The 26933-nt window shown below is 41.6% G+C and overlaps 1 protein-coding gene across 9 annotated transcripts; it reads right to left on the bottom strand.

The window, feature by feature from the left end:
* Positions 1 to 1225: 1225 nt before the first annotated feature.
* MSANTD1 (Myb/SANT DNA binding domain containing 1) lies at positions 1226 to 26471 on the bottom strand. 9 transcript variants are annotated; one of them, XM_081925758.1, is made up of 7 exons: positions 26317 to 26471; positions 23758 to 23976; positions 21509 to 21659; positions 15677 to 15941; positions 13544 to 13594; positions 4647 to 4931; positions 1226 to 1659 (listed from the first exon to the last, which is right to left on the bottom strand). In XM_081925758.1, exons 4-7 carry the CDS (start codon positions 15928 to 15930, stop codon positions 1419 to 1421), a joined length of 831 nt encoding a protein of 276 aa, XP_081781884.1. In that variant the 5' UTR covers positions 15931 to 15941; positions 21509 to 21659; positions 23758 to 23976; positions 26317 to 26471; the 3' UTR covers positions 1226 to 1418. The 9 variants fall into 9 exon arrangements, with proteins under 9 accessions (XP_081781884.1, XP_081781885.1, XP_081781882.1 ...); XM_081925759.1 differs by lacking the exon at positions 26317 to 26471 and adding an exon at positions 24133 to 24186; XM_081925756.1 differs by lacking the exons at positions 23758 to 23976; positions 26317 to 26471 and adding an exon at positions 22488 to 22955 and having other exon boundaries at positions 21509 to 21741.
* Positions 26472 to 26933: the final 462 nt, after the last annotated feature.

Genomic DNA, 26933 nt, shown 5'->3' with positions numbered 1-26933 from the left:
CTGTTCTCACAAGAGCCAACTAGATCCCTCAAGCAACAGGTATTCAAGGGCATACTGGCTATTCTCTTTTGGTTTAAATCCCAAACCTCCTTGCAGCTGACCACACAACTGGTACTGTTTGGTGACCAGAGGCGTACCTAGGGGTCCCTTTCGCAAAGAGCTCTATTGGCAGCAGGGGGTGGGGCATTACTGTATTTTTCGCTCTATAAGATGCACCAGACCATAAGACGCACCTAGTTTTTGGAGGAGGAAAACAAGAAAAAATATATATTCTGAATCCCAGAAGCCAGAACAGCAAGAGGGATCGCTGCACAGTGAAAGCAGCGATCCCTCTTGCTGTTCTGGCTTCTGGGATAGCTGCGCAGTGTGCATTCGCTCCATAAGACACACACACACACATTTCCCCTTACTTTTTAGGAGGGAAAAAGTGAGTCTTATACAGCAAAAAATACGGTACTTTACTGCAATAGTGACGCAAGTACTTGGTGTGTCTGGAAAGAGGGAAAGCTGGCGAGGAAGGGTGAAAAAATTCACACAACGATGTGCTGCAGTGTGAGAAGGATAGGAAGCTCCTCCCGTGTTTGATTCTGTTGCGATAGCAGCGTTGCGCCGTCATACACCCCAGTGTCATACTGTCTCCAACGTCCTTGCCACTTCTCCTACTGCTCAGCTCCAGCTGTTGTCGAAGCTCATGACCGTACACAGATAATGGGAGACTAATTTCAGGGGCAATTTTTTGCGCCAACCCCTCTTCCTCTCTCCTTTGTTGGGGGCAGAGGAACTGTTCACTCATAAATCCGTTCTATCCTGTTTCTGCATTATTCTCGGGTTTTTTAAAAATAGACATGAAAAGCTACATTTAAATACTCTTCTTCTCAAAATATGTATCATGAAATTGCATTTTGATTAGTCTCCCAACAATGTAAGTACAACTGTTTCCACACCAGGTGATTTCTCCTCTCTGCCACCGCAGAGAGTGAGGCAAAGAAAATCAAATGATTTTTGAGTCTTTCCTTGCACTGTAGACAAAGTGGTCTAAGGACCTTTGATCCCTCATTTTTTCAAAGCTGCCGTGTGCTTTGAGAAGGGGACTGCATCTGCCCCTGGGAGTGAAGCAACAGAACAGTGTGCTGTCATTTCCAGGGTCCTTGAACAGAAAATAGTTGGCTGCCCTAAACTGAGCATCCCAATTCGAATAAACTGTCTAGAATCTAGAAAAAAAAAATTCACAAAGCAAGACCACATTTTATTTCATTAAGAAACACCCAGTTGTCTAGATGGCTCACCTCCTACACTGATTAAACTCTTCATAATTACATTACAATTTTTTATTTACCTGGAAGGAAGAGGCAATCCTAGGATATGTAATTTCTGTAAAATAGATAAATATTGTATTTTCAGGAGCACTGCAAAAGAAACTAAACATTGGCTTTCGATATCATTTTCTCCAATAAATTCATCATTCTCTCTTGCAGCTGCAGGCTCTGAACTTGGATGATGTTCTGCTGGTCCAGAATCCTTCTTACTTCCCTGCAAGTTTCTTCCATTGCCCTACTCAGTTTCTTTTGTTCCTCTAGCATTGCTTCCATTAACTTTAGTTTCTTCTTTTGAAAGCTACAACTCTGCATTTTCCTTTTCTTTATGGGCCTCTCTTCAGCTCTGAAAAGCAAACATTTCGGCATTAAATCTGCCTTATCACATGGTTGGGTAATATCTAATGTTCACCTAGACTGGGCAAAAGCAGGGCTGCCCTGCACATGCATTCACTTGAACTCAAGAAAAGTCTTCCATGCTGTTGGGACCCTGGCAAAGCAAGGGAACACTCCTGTAGTTTCTCAAATTTCTCTCAAACTCATTGGGTATTCCATGCTCCCCTATAACCCAGCTGGAAGCATTATTTGATATACTCACCCAGCACTTGGCATTGTTTTCACAGGGAATACTGTTTGACAGCACATCCCACCAACCCAAGGTCCCAAGCCACCCCCTCCCATCTGAAAATAATGCTTTATATAACATAGCCAGAGGGCTGGCTATGTTAGGCAGTATAAACAACATAGAGTCTTCGGCACCTTAAAGACTAGCAAGTATATTATGCCATATGTTTTAATAGACTACAGCCCACTTCGCTGTAGCTGTTATCTTCTGTTGTTAGTTGTATATGTACCTAGTGTGGAGAAAACAACGTGATGAGAGAAAAGAAATGCAAAAAAACCAAAAACAGTCTAATTGTATTGTTTAGAGTTTGGGGTGGGGTCAGTCTGGATGAAACCCTGGTTTGCCTTCCAGGCCTGCAATCCTAAGGGGATGTAAGGGGAAGCTTGACAAACTTGTTCCTTTGGCCAGGTGGGCTTTTCTCCTCCGCCCCACCCAAACTGGCTGCTACATAGGTGAACAACAGCCAGAGTTGTGTGTGAGAATTGGAAGCTGGAGAGACAGAGATGTGCATGATCTGTGCTGGATCTTAAGTTGTGACTAGTGGAGGAACAAGATCTGTTGGGGTGTTAATACTGCTAACCCATCTTCTGCTCAGGTTGTATATATGTGTAAATGAAACCACATATCCTAAACACACCACCACTGACCTTCATTCTCAGGAAACTGAACCCTGGAAAAAGCACTTGGAACACCTGGAGTCTGTCACTGCATAGAGATTGTGGTGGAACATAGCAGTATCTTTTAATGAAAAACTTTGCATATTTAAAATAATTTATAATAGAAGAGTACTAGGGGTCTAAAAGGGTCTAGGTGTCTTAGTAGACCACATGCTTAACATGAGTCAACAGTGCAATGCAACAGCAAAAAAGCTAATGATCCTCTAGGCTGCATCAACAGAAGCATAGTGTCCAGATCAAGGGAAGTCATAGTACTACTCTATTCTGCCTTGGTCAGACACCACTTGGAGTACTGTCTCCAGTTCTGGGCACCACAATTTAAGAAGGATATGTTGACCTGCTAGAACATGGGTAGGCAAACTAAGGCCCGGGGAGGGGGCGGATCCGGCCCAATCGCCTTCTAAATCTGGCCCATATACGGTCCGGGAATCAGTGTGTTTTTACATGAGTAGAATGTGTCCTTTTATTTAAAATGCATCTCTGGGTTATTTGTGGGGCATAGGAATTTGTTCTCCCCCCCCCAAAAAAAATAGTCTGGCCCCCCACAAAGTCTGAGGGACAGTGGACCGGCCCCCTGCTGAAAAAGTTTGCTGACCCCTGTGCTAGAATATGTGCAGAGGAGGGTAACCAAGATGATGCAGGGTCTGGAAACCAAGCCTTATGAGGAACGGCTGAGGGAGCTGGGTATGTTTAGCCTGGGTAAGAGGAGACTGAGAGGAGATATGGTAGCCATCTTCAAATATCTCAAGGGCTGCCACATGGAAGATGGAGCAAGCTTGTTTTCTTCTGCTCTGGGGGGCAGGATCCAAATTAATGGCTACAAGTTGCAAGAAATGAGATTCCGACTAAACATTAGGAAGAACTTTCTGACGGTAAGAGCTGTTCAACAGTGGAACGGACTGGCTTGGGAGGTGGTGAGATTCCTGTATTGCAGGGGGCTGGACTAGATAACCCTTGGGGTCTCTTCCAACTCTATAATTCTATAATTCTATGGTTCTATGACTCTTAGGGTAGATGTAGATCAGCATGTCAATCATGTTTTTATTGACAAGCTGTTCATTTGAAACCTTCATCACATGATGACAGGAAATTCCTCTGACCGTCTGTCATTCCTTCCATTTCCAGTTTAAATAGACTGAAATGCTCTCAGAAATCCTAGAATGGAATTAGGTAGCAAGTGCCCCCTCCCAGCCCCAATCTACTTAGTGCTCAAATCCATACAGAAGCTTGATGCTCTATAGACTTGATGCTCCATTTGTCAATGAGCAATTGAAGTGTTAAAATAAAATCATTATACACATGCATATTGCGAACAGATATTATTCATGTCCTTTGGAAACTAAAGGGTGACAACAATAATTATCTGAGCATGCACAAAGGTGAAGGAATTTGGTTGCTTAGTCAGGCAAACCATGACTAAGGTGCAAGTTAATATCAAGTAACTCATAATTAATCTTGGTTTGAATTATGAATTATTATTATTTTAAAGGATCAAAGTCATGGTTTGTTATAAGTTTGAGAATTACGATTTCTGTCTTGGTAGCTGGACTACCTTTTTAATTACTTACTACATTTACAGCATGTGTTGTCTTTGTGTCAATGCACTCAAGGCAACTCACAGTTTAAAACAACGGCTTACAAGTAACTCAGTGCAATACAAAAAGGAACAGACAGTGAGGGAAGAGAAAAATAAGCCTGTGGTGGTTTTAGGATGGGAGGATCAGATGGTCCAATTGATGGGGGAGACCTCACTGTATCACTTCTCCCCTGATACATCAAGAGTTGCTGATGGAGATGGTCTGGAATCCCACAAAACAGAGCCTATAATTTTTCACATTAAAAGACAGCAACGCTTTGCATACATCTGACTTAAACTAGAACTACTACTAGACCCTTCACAGCTGAAGAAAACAGAGAGCCCCTGAAGCCCCCAAATTAAGTGGTCCTTAAAGAAATAGATTTTTGCAGCTTCATCCTATATCCCACATAGGGCCCAATATGTAAGATATCAAAGTAATATATAACTGTTACCTTAACTTATAAGAAAGTAAGCTGGAAGAGCTCTCAGAATGCTCATCTTCAAAAAATTCTTCTCTCCCTTCATATGTGAACTGGTTATAAGGCAAATAGAGTGGAGTAGACTTGGCAGATGGAGACTGTGATGCCTCAGTCTGGGATGTTGAAGGACCGGGCAGCTGACTGTCATGCATTTTCACATCATTGTGCTCTGACACTTTAGAGAGTATTCTATCAATGGTTTTAAAGTAAGGCCAATCAGGTGCAAGCGTTTCACTATCAGTCATACATTTTAATTTCCTGCAATGAAAGAAATAATCATGAAAACTCAGATAGTAATTTCATGCAGGTTTCAAAAATTCTACTATAAAAAATATGTGTGTGTGATGGGAGGGATGTAAGTTGAGCTGTTAATATGTGCACGTGATAATCTGTTCATTGATTGTGCACATTTCCTGGTCAGTATACATAATCTCCAAAAGGTCCTAAGGAATGTGCACATCTCAAATGCATTTGGCACATCATCCAACTGGTCTTGGAGAATGTGCGTATCTCAACTGTTTAACTGACTTCCAACTGAATTCCCATTCAAGCAAACCAAATACTTGTTTCCATTTCTGACTCCAAACTTTTGAAAAAGGCAACGGTTTCTAGAAATTGTCATTTGTGCTGAAGAGGCCAGAAAAGAACACTTTGACAGAAAATGCTATTCAAGCACACAAGTGTTTGAAGAAGGGTCACTCCCATCATTTTCCAACCTGGGCCTTAAGGTCCATGGGAGATAAACTGCTGTAATTCTATCAACAACTATGGTTAATAGCATGACAACATGGAGCAGGACCTCCCCGCTTTCCGGTTGTTAAATGAAAAAATACAATTGTCCTCCACATTAGAAGCTTTTCGGTATTATGAAACAACTTCAGATGTTTGGGGACAGCTGAACTAATTAATTCTCTTTTTACTGTTATGCTGGTTGTTTTTTATGAGACGTACTGGTTTTATATTATGTTCCATAGTCTTTTAATATAATACTGCGTATTGTCCTGTGAACCTTCTGGTTGAAATGGTGGATTCTAAAAACAATAAATAAACAATTTAGCAGAAATTTTCTAAGGCAGCATGGTGGACTATCACAAGTCCCCATGTCTTGATCAGTGGGCTGAAGTGTATTCATACAGGGTGGGCATTCCTCTTTATTTAATTGAGGAATTTAGAGCACACCCTTATTTTAAAAATAAATCTCAGAGCAGGTCACACTAAAAACATCATAAACAATAAGACCAAACAGATCAACTTCGGTATAACACAATAGCAAGATTAGCACATCCATAAGGAAAGGCCATCTCTACTTAAGCAAAACCTGAGTGAATAGATGATCTCTATGTGCATCATAAAATGCAATAAAATAAAATGTACTGAAGATAGAGGTTAAAACGGAACTATACAAAATACATTTTGGAGGTTTCCATCAATAATCAAGTAATAGATCTTATTCTAATTGCCCCTGCTAAATTTTTTGCAGTTTTTGCTGTCACATGATCATCTTGATCTGCTAGAAAAAAGGACAGAGTAGCAAAGGTTGAGCGCCCAGGCATGGACAATAGCAGAGGGGTAAGAACCTCACTCCTCAAACTTTATAAAGAGTGCAAGCCAGAAGCACATGAGCCACTGACTCAATACTGCCATCTCCACAGGGATATAACTGTTTTTCCAGCGGAATTTTTTGAAATCGACCCTCAAGTACACCTGAAGGCAGTATATTCAATCTTGCAAAAGTGAAAGCGCACCTGTATTTTGGAATGGTTAGATTTTGCAAATCGGGTTCCAAAGTGTCAAAACGACTAGGTGGAAAATAATCATACCATGGACAAAATTTCCTTATTGTGGCTAAATTATTCTGTCGCTCAATATAATATAGGCACTGTCTAATTACTGTATTTTTTGCTCTATAAGACTCACTTTTTCCCTCCTAAAAAGTCTTATGGAGCGAATGCAGGCTGTGCAGCTATCCCAGAAGCCGGAACAGTAAGAGGGATCGCGGTGCAGCGATCCCTCTTGCTGTTCTGGCTTCTGAGATTCAGAATATTTTTTTTCTTATTTTCCTCCTCCAAAAACTAGGTGCGTCTTATGGTCTGGTGCGTCTTATAGAAGGAAAATTCAGTAAATTATTTGCTTTACAGAAGCCCAGTGTTAATAACTGTTGTGGTGATAAACCAGAAAAGTAAAGCTTTTGGTTGACAATTTTAGTCCAAGCGCTCTCATGGGCTAAGGGTTGTAGACCAGTGGGGTTTAAATTTAAAGGTAAAGGTAAAGGGACCCCTGACCATTAGGTCTAGTTGTGGCTGACTCTGGGGTTGCAGCGCTCATCTTGCTTTACTGGCCGAGGGAGCTGGCGTACAGCTTCCGGGTCATGTGGCCAGCGTGACTAAGCCACTTCTGGTACTATCAAGTAGTAGTACTGCTCTATTCTCCGTGAGTCAGATCACACCTAGAGTTGTGTGCCTAGTTATGTGTGCCACAATTCAAGAAGGGTATTGACAAGCTGGAACATATGCTGAGGAGGCCAACCAAGAAAATCAAGGGTCTGGAAACCAAGCCTTATGAAGAACAGTTGATAAGAGGAGACTGAAAGGAGATATGTTAGCCAGCTTCAAATATCTAAAGGGCTGTCACATGGAGGATGCAGAAAGCTTGTTTTCTCCTGCTCTGAAGAGTAGGTTCCATACCAATGGATTCAAGTTACAAGAAAGGAGATTCCAACCAAACATCAGGAAGAACTTTCGGGTAGTATGAGCTCTTTGACAGTGGAACACACACCTTTGAGCGGCGGTGGACTCTCCTTCCTTGGAGATGTTTAAGCAGAGGTTGCATGGTTTTTTTAGTTGCGATTCCTACATTGCATAGGACTACATGACCCCATGGTCCCTTCCAACTCTACAATTCTCTGATTCTAGGATATGTGACGAAGCCATCAAAAAACTAAAAAGACAAACAGCACTCTAAGGAATGGGTACCATTTGGCCTAGCAGACTGCTTCCCTCAGTACAGACCAAGCCCTTCTGATGAAATCCTACTAGTCTTCTAAGGACCAGTGGATTGTCCCTTGGTGACAGCAGACGAGCAGACCTCTTTGGTGGCAGCACTGGTCCTTAGGAATGACCTCCCTCAGGTGGGCTGAGAGGTAGACACAGCAACCAGCTTTAAGCACCTCTTAAAGTCACATATTTTTGCACAAGTTTTCCTAGACACTGATTCTCAGTTGTTGTTGTTGTACTGCTCCATTTTACCTACATTATACAGCTCTGCTCTTTTTATTTAGCTTTTAAGAAGTCTTATTTGAATGCTGTTATTGTATTTTATTTAGCTTTTAAGAAGTCTTATTTGAATGCTGTTATTGTATTCTTATATGAATTTTATTATTTTTCTGGTTATACTTTATGTAAACTGCTCAGAAATTTCTTTTTATACTGAGCAGCATAAGAAATGTATGATTAAATAACCTTTCAATAACCACAAGTAACTTGAGTTCCCACACTCAGAAGTGAGTATTCGAGTCTTGAGTAACGAAGCAATGTTACATGCATGTGTGAACTCTAAGAATCCTATGTGAATCCTAGGGTCCTAGGCTTTACACCTGCCATTTCATATATAGTTGATGCTTTTCAAAGTACCAAGTGCAATAAATAAATAAATAAAATAAAATAAAGTATATACACATTCCAGTTTCTTTTCATTCAAAATATAGCATTCCTGTCTCTTGGATTCTCTTTTTATTATTATGGTATTTTGTTTGCTAATACTCTACTTGACCTGCTGAATGAAAACAAGATTAATCTCTTGAGGCTTGTAAAAAAGCTTTCAAAATAAATTATAAATAACATTGCTCATGTGCCAATCGGTGGCTAAAGGGGAGAGAGGAGCAAAAGTGCAGTACTTAAGTTGTGTCTCTGCTATGAATGAATTATTCAAATAGAACAGAAAACTGGTAAAATATTCAAATGCAACTTTCTGAAGCAATTTGAGTGAGTTCTCTCTCTCCAATTACGACATCAAAGAATCCACACTGAAAAGCATAGCAAGGATCTAGTGAACTCCTGCACCCAGTGATGTTTTTGATGTTTAAAAAAATATAAATCACATTTTATGAAGTTTGGAAATTAGATATATAAGGATGCTTTATACACAGCTTTTGAAGGGGTGAAGAATGAGGTACCAGTACAGAATGGCTGCCATGGGCAAGCAAAAAAAGAGGTGACGATACTCCATTCCAGTGAGTTCCATCCCTGCTATGTACTGCCGGAGGATCGAAAAGCATTTTGAGAGCTCCAACCCTCGTCGAGTATGGCAAGGCCTGCGACAAATTACAGGGCAAAATATTAAAAACGAACTGGCTAGCAGCAGTGCGCACCTGGCTGATCAACTGAATCAATTCTTTAGTCGCTTCGAGGTGGGAACTGGAACTACCGTCACTACAGCATTGGCTACCAGCACATCATCAGAAACTATTACTGATAAACAACCATTTTTATTACAGACCTCTGACGTACAACGTGCCTTTCGGAGCATTAACATTAGGAAGGCAGCTGGACCGGATGGAATCATGGGACGAGTTATTAGGGACTGCGCTGCAGAATTAGCTGGAGTATTTACGGCCATTTTTAACCTATCCCTGTTGCAGGGTTCTGTCCCTACCTGCCTGAAGACATCGATTACAGTGCCCGTCCCCAAGCAGTCAGTGGTGGTATCTCTCAATGACTATAGACCAATAGCCCTAACATCTGTCGTTATGAAATGTTTTGAGAGATTGGTGCTAGATCATATTAAGGCTGGTCTTCCATCCACTCTAGACCCGTTCCAGTTTGCATACAGAAGAAACAGATCTACTGATGATGCTATTTCCATCGCTGTCCATACTGTACTGAGTCATCTAGAACGACAGGGAACCTACGCAAGGCTGTTGTTTGTGGACTACAGTTCTGCCTTCAATACAATTCTGCCAGACAGGTTATTCCTTAAAATGACCAATTTGGGTATACATCAGAAGATCTGTCTGTGGGTAAGGAATTTCCTGACTGATAGGCCGCAGACAGTGAGAATGGGACCTTACTATTCTTCTACTCTAGTATTAAGCACAGGAGCCCCTCAGGGATGTGTGCTAAGTCCCTTTCTCTATTCCCTGTACACATTTGATTGCACCCCACTGTATAAGTCCAACACAATCATCAAATTTGCGGATGATACAACAGTGGTGGGGCTCATTAGTGAGAACGATGAGACTGCTTATAGGAAAGAAGTACAGGGGTTAATTCAATGGTGTAAAGAAAACAATCTTATGCTTAACACCAAAAAAACCAAAGAACTCATAATTGACTTTAGGAGAAAGAAAAGTGTATTTTTACCATTGCACATAAATGGCGAGGAGGTGGAGAGGGTTGGTAGTTTTAAATACCTGGGCATTTATATCTCTGAGGACCTCTCATGGACTGCAAATATTAATATGGTTGTGAGGAAGGTGCAGGGGAGGTTGTATTTCCTGAGAATGCTCAGGGGACTGAATCTATCTCAGCACCTACTTCTGTCCTATTATCACAGTACCATCGAGAGTGTCTTAACCTATAGTATATTATCGTGGTATGGGTGGGAGCAGCTCTGAAATGGATAAAAAAGCTTTACAGAGAATAATTAAAATTGCCCAGAATGTTATTGGGCTCCAACTACCAACCCTGGATGAGATCTTCACGTCTCGCAGCTTCAAGAAGTCACACAATATCCTGAGAGATCCCACCCATCCTGCTCACAACTTCTTTGAACTGTTGCCTTCGGGCAGAAGATATAGGACAATGAAAACACGAACCACACGCCTTCTGAATAGTTTCTATCCAAGAGCTCTGATTGCACTAAATAATGATCTCAGGGCCAGTTGCAAGAAATAGCAAGCAGGGAGTAGGAAGGAATGAGATAGGTTTTAGGTTATGTTATGCCTTTAATAGGTTATGTTATATTCTGGATTATGTTATGTTTTATAGATTATGTCTGAATAGGATGAGAGTGTTGGAGATACGTGCAAATGTGTATGTGAACCCGGTCTTTGGGTGTTTGATTTTCGTTGTTGTGTATACTGTGTATATACGGACAATGACAATAAATTTATCAATCAAAAAATGACCTCTTGAGAGGGATGACAACTCTTTTCCCACCTCCTGTGCTGTACAACCTATCGCTAGAGGGCTCAGATTTGGGGCTGGTTGTCAGTCTTGAACCTGAGCATTTTATTGCTCCATGGCAGGATAAAGGATTCTCGGAAGGCGGCGAAAGGGAAATAAATATGTCCTTTCTTCTTTCCTTCCTTCTCAATATCCTTGTAAATAGAACAGAGAGTAGAAATGTGAAGAGTGGGGGACAACAAATAAGATTGGGGTCAAATGGTTCCTGGTCTTCTTTTTCCCTCTGATGGTTTTATTTTTTTTTCCCAGTGGAAAAAGTTGGAAATCTGGAGGGATTTGTAATCTTATTTTATCTTCTAGAATAATAGATGAAAGGGGATTTAAAAAAACAAAACAGAACAAAATTGTTTTAGATACCTTTTACTTCTACAAAACGGGTTTTAATAACAAGGGTTTCTAGTAACATTGTAAAATAATATATTGTACAAGGTAATTTAAATACCCATATACTATAGACTGCTCCTCCATAAACAACAACGTATATGTCAGTTTCACATGTGATCATTCTATCCATTTTCTCAATTAACATGTAATTTCTTCACCTAAAGTTCCAAACAAAATTCTTACTGAAAAAAGCACTGATGGGGTATTTAATAAGATATTATCCTTTTTTTAACAATCCAAGTCATCACTCCAAGCAGCTAGAGAGCTGCTGCCTCTGTTTGCACTACACACATTCAAAATAGGGCCGCAAATTCCTCTGGAACAAATAGATGCAAGGATGTTGCTTTCCCTCCCAGGGATAAAGTAAGGAAAAAACATGGCTGCCTCCATTTGCAGCCTCTAACACCTTACTTGTAAATATACACATTTGTAAAATTTAATTAAAAGTAACCTCCAAACCACCTTGTCAAATCTGTTCAAAGGCAGATTCCGGAAGATAAATATGTTCCTATATACACATTAATCCAGAAGGTGTGGATCAGGTGGGCTGCAATGGAATGTGTACTGAGAAAATTCCTCAAGCTTCCTTAATGTGCTTGCTACTCCATCTCTAACTCTGGATATACCATATTTTTCCATGTATAAGACTAGTTTTTTTCCTTAAAAAATAATGTAAAAAATTAGGGGGCGACTTATACATGGGGCGTCTTATAGATGGAAAAATACGGTATTTGCTGCTGTGCTATACTAGGGCTTATATATAACCACCCATTTACACAGGGGTTGTGTTACTAGGCACCACATGTGTCAGTTGGACGTACATAAGTCCACCCCGCCCCCTTGCCGTGCCAAAATGGTGTGCGCATCAGTGGTCGCACATGTGCCCATCGCATGCAAATGGGGATTTCCCTGTACAGTATACCATTTTTTGACCAAAAGGTCTCCAAAGCAGTGGAAAACATATCAACATGAAAGAAAAATGCCATAAATAAATCAAAACAACACAAAATACCCATAAATCACACTGGATATGTGTTAGGAACTCCAGCAACCCCTGCAGCAAGAAACAAAAAAGCACCAATCCAGCCACCCCTCTCTCTCTAACACACCTGGGGTGTCTCTCCTGCCTCTCACACAGGTTCCACTAACAGAAACCACTTCTGTTTTGTACTGCAGCCAACAAAATACTCCTTAACTCCACATTACAATAACCAGAGCCTGGAGAGAAAAGAAACACAAGCCCAGCAAGGAAGGTAGGGTGATGGGCAGGATCCACAAGAACAGGCTCACATGCTGGAGTGTGGAGCAACTCTTCTCCCTCTCCTAACATCTCCACCAGCTGATAATTAACATTCCATACAACTCAACAGGTTTCATTTTATTTTTCAAGTCGGCAAAACTCAAAAGGGGCATGGCACCCTCCGGGGTCATGCTGTCAAGGTTGCTCCACCGCATCATGTCAGCTGACTGCTTTACAGCAGCCCTCCTCAACCTCAGCCCTCCAGATGCTTTGAGACTACAATTCCCAGCATCCCTGAACACTGGGTCCTGCTAGCTAGGGATCATGGGAGTTGTAGTCCCAAAACATCTGGAGGGCCGGGGTTGAGGAAGGCTGCTTTACAGCTGAGTAGGTCCAATCCTGAAGAGCGTCCCAGCTGCCCAGAACACCCTCACTGCCTTGCCAAGGAGCTGGTCTTTGCCGCAGGTGCTTCTCAACTAGGCAAGCAAAGTTACTGGGTGGTGGAAGGTAATTTGTAATTATTTTGCTTGAATAAACTGAGCACTTATTTAATAAGTAGAGCAAAACAATGCCCTTTTCAATTACGGGGTCAGAGTGGCCACAATTGAAAACCTGATGATGATTCTTCCCCGCTCTCTCACAGTCCTCCTAAAACAAAACTTGAAATAACAGTGGATCCTCATTATTATTATTAATTATTAGAATTATATACCAAATCCTTCCCAGCCGCCCCGCAATTCATGCTACCTGTTCAAGAAGAGAGACTGAGGGCGGGAGGTGGCAGCTCTGCAGTGGAACTCTCACTTTCTCTATCCACAATGAACCACAACAGAAAACCAAAGGGCATTTATATGTTGCACGTGGGCTTATTGCAGGATCTACAGCATATTTCCAATACCTAGTTTTCTCTGGTTTATCTATAAAAAAGTTGAACTATGTAAATCTTAAGCACTTAGCTCAAGCATTAATTGAGAGTGTGGGATGACTCCTCACCCAAGCAAGGACCTTTCCTCGTGTGACGCTGCCTAACCAGTAAGAGGGAGGATTTACGGCCTGATACTCACCACTTGACTCTTCTTGCATCACTGCTTGGTTCTTCAATTATATGCATGCATCTGGTTGTAAAATTAAACGTTACAAATGCTAACAAGTGTTACAAATGTCCTGTTTATCACTTTTAAAAATTCCATGCATACTTGATAGTGCTTTTTGGCGATATCTGATTGTGAACATGGAAAAGAGGAAGCACTAAAAGTGGTATTTGCCATAAGTATCTCTCGGGAAGAGGCCCATCTAGATCACTCCATTTTGTAAACAGCATGATGAATAATAATTGATATTGCCACCTTCTCTTGTGAACTAGAACAGTCTCAGCCACAGCTGAGACAATAAGGCGGTGGGGGAAGAAACTGCAATTCCTCTAGTAATCTCTACTTCTGGACTATAGCAGGCTTTGTAGAATCTTAGCTATTGGACTGAAGCAGAGCTCTTCAGAACATTTCAGCTTTCTCAGAAATTAATTAAGGTGTTGCTGTACGTGTCAAGATTATCATTCATTTACACAGAGCCGTAATATTTAAACTTGAATGTTTAGTCTCCAAATATTTTAGATGCCTTTGTTTTTAGCATAGTTTAAGTTTATGAGCAAAATAAATAGAGTGATTTAAACACACTATGATGTTCTCAATTCCAGTTATATTCTGGGTCCCATCCCAGTGGTTAAGGCACTGTGAGTATGTCATGGTCAGAGGGCAGCGTCAAAGCTCCCAGTATTGTACTTTCAAAACATTTCAGTATATTTCTTTAAAATATGGATAATTATATGTGTGAGAGATGGTGTTTGTTGATATATTTCTATGCATACACATTCATGTGTTGTGTGAGAGAAAGACATGGAACATGTTCACCTCTTTTTCCTTTATGCTTTGGGGGCCATCTCAATTTATGAACCAGAGGTGGGCCTTCAGACTAAAAACTTCAGCCCACCTTTTCTGGATTTCTCACTCTCTTGTCAGACTAAGGGCACAAACTATGTGTCTCAGAGTGTAACTCTATAAATGATACTGGTGCCACTTTGCAAGGTGATATGTAAGTGAAAACATATCATTTTGAGAATATTCACCATTTCATGCAAAACACATATAATAACTTAAGAGGTCACCATCTTAAGATGATCAAGGCAAAAGTGAAAATGAAGAAAGACACAAATTTATAAATGCTAATAGGGAGTTGTAGATTGCATAGCAAATGGTTTAAATATAAAAATGATGTTCTAACCTAACCCACCCAGGCCCAAAAAGCCCAAAACAAGCAGACTTAACATGGATGCCTGTGACTTTTTTTTAATCACTATTTTTCCGCACTGAAAAGAGATTAAATAAAGGAATCATGTATTTCAGGCTGATGAATTATAGCTAACCTCCAACAGATCCATATTAGAGATTACATGTTGTCGCAAATTAGAACATAGCTAAAAGCAGATTTGGTAGTTCATGTCACATAGAAATAGGAAAATGCTTTTCAACACCATGCAAATATTTTTCTGTCCCTAGGCTGCAAATATTTCATTTTCCTAAGCCAACTTCCTCTCCTGATGGGCTCTAACTACTTCATTATCTCATTTCAGATACCTCAGTTTCCTCCCCCAGCTGGAACAGTGTTTACAGTGTGCACTGATTTCTGTCTGCAAATGTAATTGTTCCTTTGCTAATGCTAGCTACAATTATAGCAACGTGTGTCACTCAGTGGTGAGGCATGCAGTTATTTTAGTCCTCCGGAGGGTAACTTCCTCAGTCTGTGATGGCAAAATTTAGAGATTTTTTAACAATAATTATTTTATTTAAATTGTATTTAGTTTTTACATTTGAAAAGACCAGCTCAAAAATGATCTAAACTGTGCCAGTTTAAAGTGCAAGTGAAAGCTAAAATAAAAACATAAACAACAATAATTCATACTATCTTCTGCATCCCCTTGTTTCATAAAAGCAGTAATTAACAAAAACCACCACCAAAGTTATGCTACCATTTGAAAGCAGTAAGGAGAAAAATCAGGAATGTTAAGAGTGATTTTTAAGAGCCCTATGAACAACCTTTAATCTTTCATCTGTGGTTTCTCTTTACAAGATATTTTCAGAAAGGCAAAGAGCCTGATTAATATCTAGAAATCACTCAAATAAAAGGAATTAACTGAAGCTTACCTGTACTGGAATGTCATGTTTGTAATTTTTATCTTTATTTCTTCTCCATGTCGAATTTCTCCAGTCATTTCAAAGAGTTTGTTAGCCATTTTCTCATAAACTTTGGCATTCCTTTTAGTTTGTTTCAATTCATCAAAAAATTCTTCCCAAACCAGCATTAAGCCTCTCATTTCTGCATCAGTCCAGTTCCTGGCCCTCCTGTGCTTCTCAGTCTGAGAGGAAACAATATAACTGGGAATTTCTGCAGCAGCCATTCCTGATTGACCTAAAAGGGTTTTAAAAGAGAACACTTAATATAGATTTCAGTTTTTAGTTTAGGATTTTGCAGTGCAAGGCAATGCATATGAAGCTACAGGATTTGAATGACAACAGAACACATGAAACCTCTTTGCAACAGCTTGAAGCTTGAGTGCACAAAATGGGGCCTACATCTGACAGGCAGGAATTTAGTTAAAAGCTTTTAAACAGAGAAACGTCATTTTGATGTCACGTTTCCATAGCAACAGAGCAACTGCATAAGCTACAACAACAAAAACCTTTTAACTGAAAGCCAAAGAATCAGGACAAAGTTGACAGGCCATCAATATTAAAGCTTTTAAACACTTTAGGTTTAACAAAAACAACAACAACAAAAGATCTGTGCAGCCTTTGAGAAGCTACTTTTAAGTTTTTACTTGTTTTTAGATTTTTTTCCCCCCTTACCTTTTAGGCAATCTGCTGCAAGCAGGGGGTCATGGCTGCTTGAATGAGCTTTTAAGTTGTGCCTTGACAGATTCACTAGGATGAGGGAAAGACATGTACACAAAAAAGACCCCTTTACAACAATTGTGTCTAAAAAGGTCTCACACCTTTGTGGAAGCACAGTTAGCATCTGAAGTATATAACAGCAGCACTGAAAACAGTTAAGCAGCTAAAATGGTGCCAGATTCCTATTTCAGGAACATGCACACAGATTTGTGTTTACATATGTGTGTGCAAGGGAGAGAGAGCCAGGGGCCGATTTGGGCTCCAAGATGCTTGTCTGCTGCTAACCAAACCCATCCAGCAGCCTTGTCAGCATGAATTTGCCTTTTGTAGGTTCAAATTACCACATATGTATTTGCAATCCGAACAATTTCAATGCTGTTTGGAGTCTTTTATTCAGCCGTGTGCTGCAGCCTCAGGACTGCAGCAGAGGCATTTTAAATCTGCCTTATGGTGAACCCATAAAGATTATTTACTGTGCAAAAGCAACTGGGAATGGGGAGAACGGCATGAGGATTAAAAACCTCTAAATAAATTGCTGTTTTTATGTTGTAGTTTTCTTCATATAGGAGGCTAGATCTTGCTCCCTGTTATATTACCAACGCAGCATCTCATTTCCCAAAGCACCATTCCAGAGTCTGCGCTGGGGCAAACATGATGGACTCAGCTCTGGCTTTAAGGTCCAGGCACTTTATCCAGTGAAGCAATGCTGACGGCTAATGCACAGTGCATTAATTCTCTGTATTAGAAAGGAAACTACTGTTCACATTTTAAAAGATAGCAGTGGGAAGAAAAAAATGTGTGCGTGTTCATTTTTAAGACAGCAATACGGACCTCGGTGCTGGGCGTTTCCTAGAGATTAATGGCAAGCAGAAAATAATGTACTCCATAGGCTGTTAATCCCCAGGAAAGGTTCTTACGTGCTTTAGTCCACACTTAAGTATCCTATACACTAATTACATGCTCAATCTGAACAAGCTGAAAAGCACAGGATCCTGAAAGAAGGGGAAGTCGCAATATGCCTTTTTCAAGGCACAGACCTCCTGTCCTGTTCTATTCCTTGTTAATGGCATTTCCCCCTTCACTGTAGCGCTTTAATATAAGGAAGTCAGAATTAGGATTCCCTAGAGAAAAAGGTTTAAATGCTGTTCGAATAAAGAACACAATGAACTTTATTGATGAGTCACAGGTTCCTATAGAAGAATCTGGCACTCAAAAGGCACCTTGGAGCAGCTACTGTCAGTGGTCCTGTGCAGAATAGCCCTTTCAAGGCTGGCAAAGAGCACCGTATGCTGGCTGGGGTGTGTGTGTGTGCGTGCGCATATCATGGAGACCCAGTTGGGAGGCGTCATGTGACCAGGTGACAGATGGCAGCCAAGAGGAGGATTAAATAGAAGCAGGGTCTCCTTTTCATTCTGTGTGTGCATTTCAGACTTTCCAAGCGTTGCCTCGGGAAGCACCAATGAGAACATCCAAATTTAACTGTGGCTGGCTTGGAGAAAAGATTGGGAGGTTTTCTTCAGGCCACTGTTGTGTAGATCTATCCAAATAAGGCATGGGCTGGGAAGGATTTATACCCGCATCTTCTTGCAATTTAGCCAAAGGTATGTGAATGCCAGCATGTGTCTGACCCACAAATGTAAATATGCATTCCTCCCAAACTGCATGGGTTTGGATTCCACCAGAATTGCAAAGTGGCTTACAGAAGAATATCTACGTATAGGCAGGACTTCTCAAAGTGTGGGCTGCAGACCACCAATGGCCCATGAGCTTCATTCTACAGGACCGCCTCTCCTGGTATGCCCCACGGAGGACCTTACGGTCCACAAATGACAGCACTTTGGAGGTCCCAGATCTCAAAGTGGTTAGATTGGTCTCAACTAGGGCCAGGGACTTTTCAGTACTGGCCCCGACTTGGTGGAACGCTCTGTCACAAGAGACTAGGGCTCTGCAGGGACTTGACATCTTTCCGCAAGGCCTGCAAGACAGAGCTGTTCCGCCTGGCCTTTGATTTGGACTCAGTCTGACCCTTATGTTTCCCTCCCCTTACGGTTTTGATTTATGGGCTACTTTTAAAATGAGGCTGCATTTTAAATTGCATTTTAACATGTATTTTAAATTGGTTTTCTTTCCTATTATGCTTTTATTGTAATTTTACTGGTGTTTTTCGCCTTGAGCCCAGCTCTGGCCAGGGAGGGTGGAGTATAAATTATTATTATTATTATTATTATTATTATTATTATTATTATTATTATTATTCTGATGGTCCATGATGGTGATTCTGCAGAGTGGTATATCTACATGTGAGAGAAGAGCAGTGTGTGTGTGTGTGTGTGTGTGTGTGTGTGTGTGTGTGTGTGTGTGTGTGTGTGGAGCAGCTGGCACAACTGCCGCGTGTGTGGGAAGAATTGTGGTTACAGCAGCTGCCCTGTTCTTATCCTGTGGACCACCCAGCAGGTGAGCAGAACAAACGGGAAGTGGAAGCTGGTGGCAAGATGGTGGAAGCTCCAAGTGAGGGAAAGGAGCACTTGAAAGGAGCAGAGAGTCAAAACATGTGGAAGAAGGAAGCCGTGAGAAAGACAGGAAGAAACTAAGAGCAAGTGCATGCAAAAGAAATGCTTTGGGATATTTCCTCATTTATTTCAGATAAACCATATGACTTTTTGCTGATTGGAGGACATGCTGATTTTTGCACGGCTAAAATCCGGTTTTCTACTAACTGGCAATAACAAAGTAAAGTTACTGAATGCTACATTCAAAGGCCTAGTTTGCACATTACATTAAATAGAGCTGAAAACAAACTGAAATGTGAATGAGTTCTCACTCCACTCCTTTCTTGCTGGTTCTGCGCTGCCAGGAAGCAAATGACATCTGAACCCGCATTTGTGGTTTCCCCCAAGCAAACCACAAGACCAGATTCAGACATCAAAACCCAGACTTGAGTCCTGGTGGTGTGGCAGGGGTGAGCTGTGTGGCAGCACTGTGAACCAGTACAATGTGCATTCACGTGAAACCACCACTTGTTTTCAGCTATGGTTTATATGGCAGTGCTGGTCCACTTGTTTATAAGTTAGAGGAGTAAGGAATATGATGGTTGAAATGGTTCCTACTCAGTGAAATATCTACACAAACAAATCACAGATAAATCAGAATTGTGAAAAGTAGGAGAGGTTTGGAATAAATATTTAGAGAGACCAATTATTTACTTGCTATGTTTATATACTGCCTTGTGCCATTGAATCCAAGCTACAATCCAAGCTTCCCTGATTACAACAGGGAAAAAGAGGGTATGAAAACTTTAAACTAAATCCTGACAGGGAGGGAGACTGACAACAGGGGAACACCTGGTAATGGGGGTAATAGTTTCATTGATGCACCAGAAACTGAAATGGTACTCCAAAAACCTACTAAAGAGCAAGAAACTACAAGAAGAAAGCCAGCGGAGGGAATGATTAATGGTTTCAGTTGTCTCTATACTAATATTCACATTAAAAATCACCGTTATAGTAAAGTCAAAAGAAAGAACAAATAAGGCAATTATACAATCAAAACAAATCACTTTAAAACAAAGCACACAATAGTAAATTAGGACAGAGAGCAAATAAGAAAGGTTTCTCAGAGCCCACTGTGCAATGTAGAAGTCCACATATTTGAAAGATCCGGGAAAATAAAAAGTTATTTGCCTGACACTGAAAAAACAGGCGAGCTCTTCTGGAGATAGCATTCCACGATCTGAAATGCCCCTTTCTCTCAAAGCCACCTGCTGTATCTCAGTTGGCGGTGGGGGACATTTGGGGAAGAACCTGGCACGGTGGCCTCAAGGCTATTTATCCACAGTTATAACCCAGCATTTTCTATTTTGCATTATTTTCAAATATAATCTGCTCTATTTGTTAATGGCCCGTGTGGGATCTGTACATGTACGAGAGAGTGAAAGATACAATGCCAAATGAAATCCATGACTTAATATGTAGGTTTTAAATCTTGGTCTGATTCCTTTAATCAGGCACTGCCATCTCACTCTCAGGCCCCCAGTGCAGCCATTTTGTGACTTGTGCCCTTGACATTTTCACCAAGTTCCCAATGCGCCTTTGTGGGCCAAGGCAGTAGCCAAGCACTGTGTGGAAACAAATGAAGCTGGCAGACAGACACACAGGACAGAGTTGCTGGAGAATGAGGAGGAAAGGGAGCTTGAAATCATAAGGAGAGTATTGCAGAGGATCTAGAAACCTACCATGGAAAACAGAAGTTGAGCTGAAAAGATCCATTGTCCAGCTAGGAGGGCTGGAGAGACTGCTTAACTCTTACGTTCTGGCTTAAGCAGGGAAAAGGATTGTTTTGTTTTACCATGGTATTTTCATACCCTAGTTACTCTTATGGGTAATTACAAAAATGGTTTTAAAATCTGGGTGAGCTGGGAAGGGTTGTATAGAAATACAACTATAATAACTGTTTGCTGGTCATAACCAATATTTTAACAAAATAATAAGCACATTTCTTATTGGTTTAAACTTGGTTTGACACCTTGATTTTCACCCCTCCTTATCAATTACAATCAACTGCCTGAGGCCCTAGTAAGTTGCAGAAGTCATAGGGCTGTTTAGTGGAGTTAGCCAGAGAACAAAGACTTATTATTGATGATGCAATGAGGACCATGGGAGGGATTAAGTTAGCTGGTTTGCTTGCCTCCTTTTCCTGATGCAGCCCATGCCCTCAAACCCTTGCTTCCACCTAACAAGGTCATGTACAACATGCTGAACCAGCAACATTTTAAAACAATTTTAAAAACAGTTTACAGTACATAAAGTGGCAGATGGGGATACATGAACAAATAAATAAGATTTTAAAATGCCTACCAAAACAACAAAGCTTAAGAGATTGTGAAAACCCATCAAAGGAGTCACTGGATGGATCTCCTGGGGTGGATGCACTCTTGAGCTTAAGGGATGGGCAGGTTCCTACCCCATAAGTGATGTAAGTTAAAAAGACCTACTAGACTGGAGAGCAAGAACACACTGCTGCCATCACAACCCATATCCTGCCTGTGCTACCACATTTGGCATGTCTGGGGTTCTGCCACACACTCACCTGAGCTTAACAGGCACCAGATTCTGATGATGGGATGTTCTCCAGGTCTCTGTCTCCATTAGGGCTGCCATGCATCTGGACATTACCGGGATTTCAAAGGCAGAATTGACATCCAGGGGGGATTCCCCAAAGGCGGCGCTTTGTCCTGGATCTTGGGCAAGTCAACCGAAGAATCGTGTTGCTCCACACCTTAGGGGTTTGTCTTAAAAAGGCTCAACAACTTTTAGGTTTTCCTTAAAAAGAAATCAACAATTTTAGGGTGTCCTGGTTTTTACTTTTTGAAAGATGGCAACCCTAGACTCTCCATGCTGGGTTTCTCTGCACCTATTGCAAAACAATTTGGCAAGCCCATGAAACTGGCAGCCCTCTAGTTAGTCATTTTGTCCGTCTGCATAGGATAGGACAGTCTGTACATTGCCGGTCCTGCCAGGTGTACCTGCTGCCTGTGGATGAGAGAGGCACAGAGAGAAGGCAGCAGTATTTTAGGGGGTGGAGAAACCCAGTACAAGCACACACCACAATTCCATCCTATGCAATCTCACACATTTCTATTTTAATTCTGAAATTACATTTCCTACATTTCTGAAATTACATTGTGACCCTTTCTTTGCATGTTTTGTTTAACACAACATCCAGTCTGAAACAGAGTTCGAAAAAGCTTGCTGACTATTTTGAAACTATTTTGGTTGGTCCTTAAAAAGATCTTACCCTGTTTGATTTTTTAAAAAGAAATTGTAATGGAGCAATGCAGTTGCAAAACATACATCAACAGCCCAATTCACAAAGCCTTATTTTTCTGGCCTTTTTCATTGCAAAGTCATAACTATCTGTTACGTTTTTTAGGGCAGAGGCCTGGATCTTTGGTGGAAAAACAATCAGATAGTGTAGCAGCTTAAATCTTCAAGCTACAGTAGTGCTAATAACAATATCACCAGAGTGGGGTCACATGATATATCTGGCAGGCTTTTCCTTAACTTACCACCATCAGTCTTTACACTGAACCCATTTTCATTCTGGATGCTTTTTAAAATCTACTTTCCTATTTAGTCAATTACCTGAAAGGCCTGGTCTGTTTTGAAAAGGTGACGGATTTATTTGTGTCGTGCAGCTTCTTTCTGTTCCCTCGCTCTCTCCAGCTGCCCAGTCTGATTTGTATTACAGCCAGACAGGGCCGTATGCTACGTATGTGTGTCTGCTAGACATTTACTTGCAAATATCTGGGGCCTCTAAATCCGACCAGCAGCCCTGGCTCCCGCTGCCCTAGAGGGCAATTATGGTGCTTTGTCTCACCCACAAGCTGTCCCTTCCGCTTGCCTGTGCATCAGCCATAAGGCACTCTGGGACTGGTAGTTCTTCACAGAGTATGTCACATAGTCAATAAGGCCTGCACTAGCAATTGGTGTTTCCAGGAAACTGGAGAAGAAACTGACCATAATTCCACCCCCGCCACCCCAAATTTGCCTTTTGCTGCCATCAGCCTCCTCTGGAGTAAGCCTTTGGCAGGGGTAGGCAACCTAAGGCCTGTGGGCTGGATGTGGCCCAATTGCCTTCTAAATCCGGCCCGCGGACGGTCCGGGAATCAGTGTGTTTTTACATGAGTAGAATGTGTCCTTTTATTTAAAATGCATCTCTGGGTTACTTGTGGGACCTGCCTGGTGTTTTTACATGAGTATAATGTGTGCTTTTATTTAAAATGCATCTCTGGGTTATTTGTGGGGCATAGGAATTCATTCATCCCCCCCCCCCAAAGTATAGTCTGGCCCACGACATGGTCTGAGGGACAGTGGACCGGCCCACGGCTGAAAAAGGTTGCTGACCCCTGGCCTATGGGAACCAGCTGTATGCCACCCCCCCCCCTCAGAACTGTATGTAAGCCAGGCTCCTTAGCAGTGCCAGAAACATGGTTGTTGATTAACTCTTGTTCTGCTACATATTTATGCCTAGATGTTTTGTTTTGTTTTGCTGAATTTATTCTGGTGTTTGCCAAACTGTTTATTTTCATCATTTTTGAATTTACTGGCAGGGCCTGTATTTTGTATATTTGTATATCCAGTGCTCTGTATTTGGATGTTTTTGAGTGTTTGCTGTAAGCTGCTTTGGGCAAAGCTCGTTGTGGAAAAGTGACATATATGTAAACTCAGTCAAACTCAATAAATCACATAGGAAGGCACAAATCTCTCCCCCCCTCTGTTCTGGTTTAACTACAGACCCAACACCCCATTCGGGGGAAGGGTGGGGCAGCAACTCACTGATCAAAATGTTGCTTGTTCTGCTGTAACACAGCTGCAGATTGGCTCCAATGTATGTCATAATCTTTGGTTGCAGGTGTCTACTGTAGATATACAATATGGGCTCTGCAGTTTATTTATACTGCAATTTATCTCTTCCCAGTGGTAATGAGGCTGCAGCCCCCTGGATCTTCTGGCCCCAATAAGCATCAGACCCTGCCTGGCTCACTTGTCTGGGCTCTGCATGGAAAGAGAGTAATGAGTCAGTGTTAGGGATGGGACCTCCCAATAATTCTTGTGTTGCCCTTGACTCCCCACCCCTTTGTGAGGGAAGACGAGGCTGTAGTGACTGAGCCAATACAGTTCTTAATCCTTCACCCCATGTTATGTACTAACCTTGGATCCTAGAACGATAGGCAAGTAGGGTGATTGGCTTGCAGGAGGAGACCAATCAGGCTCCAGGAAGAAGTTAATCAGCCTATTAGGCTGGTAGGATCGTAGAATGCAACAACTGATTGGCCTGCAAGAAAAGACCAATCAGGCTACAGGAAGGAAGCAGAATCAGCCAATCAGATGGGGCTCATTGTGTAAATAATGTATATAAAAGCCTGAGGTTTGGGGGGGGGCGCAATTCAATCAATGTGTTACAAGCTGCAATAAAGAGCATGAAATCACTACTGGACCCCGAGTATATTTCACCCCAACAGACCACGAACTATAGCAAATAATTGTTGTTTTACAGATTGTGTTTTTTGGGGAGCAAAATAAACCATGATCCCTGGCTTGGCTGTTAAGTCCGTGATTAGCGGGAAGGAGACAAACAGGAGAGATGAGTTCACATTTAACCATGGTTTACTGAGGCATGAACTGGGCGAGAGTGGCTTTATCTCAAAACAGAAATGTAGCAGAGTGTTATTACTGTATATTAATAAATCAAGTGACTCCATGGCAAAGATCTCAAAACAAGTGACCCAAGCCACAAATAGCAACTGAAGACACGATACAGATATTGTGTGCAAAAGGTGTAAATCATTCATAATTGCTTAGAGCAGGCATAGGCAAACTTGGCCCTCCAGCTGTTTTTGGACTACAACTCCCATTAACCCCAGCTAACAGGACCAGTGGTCAGGGAGGATGGGAACTGTAGTCCCAAAACAGCTGGAGGGGCAAGTTTGGCCATCACTGCAATAGAGAGTGGCACTATCAGAAGGCGGCCTTGCAAAGCGGAATGCAGAGCAGCTCAGGCACAAAATCATGTACCTCCCAAGTGCCAGCAAAGGAATCAAACTGACTTAGGTCCAGGCCATCTTGTTGAATTGTTTTTTGTGGTGAGATGGGCAGTAGCACTCCCCAAGCCTTGTGGAGGGCTAAGGCATTTGGACAGGTTCCATAGCTTATGAAGCATAGCTGTCAACTTTCCCCCTTTTTAAAGGGAAATTCCCTTATTCCAAATAGGATTCCTCGCAAGAAAAGGGGAAAGTTGACAGCTATGTAATATGAAGAGATGTCAAAAAGAGCCCAATGATTACCGTATTTTTAGCTCTATAACACACACCCGACCATAACACGCACATAGTTTTTAGAGGAGGAAAACAAAACAAAAAATATTATAACGAAACAGTGGATGTATGATTTTTGTGGTTCATGCTGTGGCCACAGACATGTGATCTGATGGTGAGTTTGGGGTAGCCCAATGCAAAAATCCTGAGGATCCATGTGGATCCATGCTTTGTAACCACGTTTTAGGTGGGGAAGGAAGGAAAAGCACTCAAGGGACAAGGAGCACGTGTGGGGTGTGTGGAGAAGCATGCTGCTAATAATGCAGAAGAGGGGTATAAGCGGAGAAGGCTCCTCTCCTCTCCCGCTTTGCTCCTTTAAAGCAAGCAGGCTCCCTGTCCCTCTCTCCTCCCCACTCTTCTCCTGCTTTGCTGTTTCAAAGCGAGCCACAGAGGAAGGAAGGGGAACCATGGATCCTCTGCTCACGACTGCAGCAGATCCCCCTGCCATCCGTAGGCATTCGCTCCATAACACGCACAGACATTTCCCCTTACTTTCTAGGAGGAAAAAAGTGAGTGTTATGGTGCAAAAAATACGGTACTCTGAAAATCTGGCAAATGATGTCATCACTCCCACTCTTCTCTTTTTCCAGCAAGCAGGAAACCAGCAGTTCCCATGCCTTTAGTGGACCTATTCTGCGAGTGATAATTACTGGGAGGTTTTTAATCAAAATCTGGGTTGAAGACAAATGGATCCAGAGTTTCTGCAGTAGTAGAGGTTATCAAGGTATGGTGAACTAGCTTGAGAGGGCTGCTAGGTTGCAATGCCAGCCCCACCCCCAGGGGGGAAGGGTGGCAATGTTTAAAAATGATCTTTTAACATTAACAAGTACTGAGTAATTTACAATTTTCAAAAACAAGATAAAGAATGAGAAGGGGATTTTACATCGAGTTTCATGGAATCTCAATTCTATGGGTCATCAGGAAATATCTCATGTGCTTCCTGTGCTATTTTTCTAAAAAAAAATAAAAAAGAGGTGCTGAAACTCACCCCTTGTTCTCTTTTAACAGCAACGGTGCTCACCTGAGAGGCACCAGTGAATTCTGTTGAATTCCAGCTGAAAAAAAGCCCTGTGTGTATCTCTCATTTTCTTGTTCTGGAAGCAAGATGTGCAAAAGTATAGGCAAGAGGCTTGCTGAATCTGCTTCCACTGGTCTCTGAATTTTATGCTTTCGTATTATCCCCCAGGGTTCCTGCATGCACAGCTGCATTTCAAGACAGAATATATGTCAACAAGGAGGGGGACTCCAGCATGCTTGCTACTGTCTATTTCTGAGACTATGGTTACAATTAATTTGCAAGAAAGCTTCCGCAGCAAATCTCAATCTCATCTGGAGAATTTCATAAGTTGGGAGGAGGCAAAGTTATCATCACATGGTCTTTAAACAGACATTGTTTATGTATCCATCTAGAACAGGTGAATTAAATACTTCATAGCTTATAGAAGCATCTTGAGTGCATTCTTCTGTTCTTGAATGAACAGTCTCACCATCACCACGCAAAACAAAGTTATGCATATTGCACTCGTATCATTGCTACTTACAAAATATACAGTGGTGCCTCGCTAGACGAAAAGAATCCGTTCCGCGATTCTCTTCATCTAGCGGTTTTTTCGTCTTGCGAAGCAAGCCCATTGACAG

The sequence above is a fragment of the Podarcis melisellensis genome (genome assembly GCF_964234715.1).
Source record: "Podarcis melisellensis genome assembly, chromosome: 9".
In the NCBI taxonomy this organism is placed as follows: Eukaryota; Metazoa; Chordata; class Lepidosauria; order Squamata; family Lacertidae; genus Podarcis; species Podarcis melisellensis.
The sequence above is the reverse complement of the archived record's forward strand: the minus strand, read 5'-3'. Positions and strand labels throughout refer to the sequence as shown.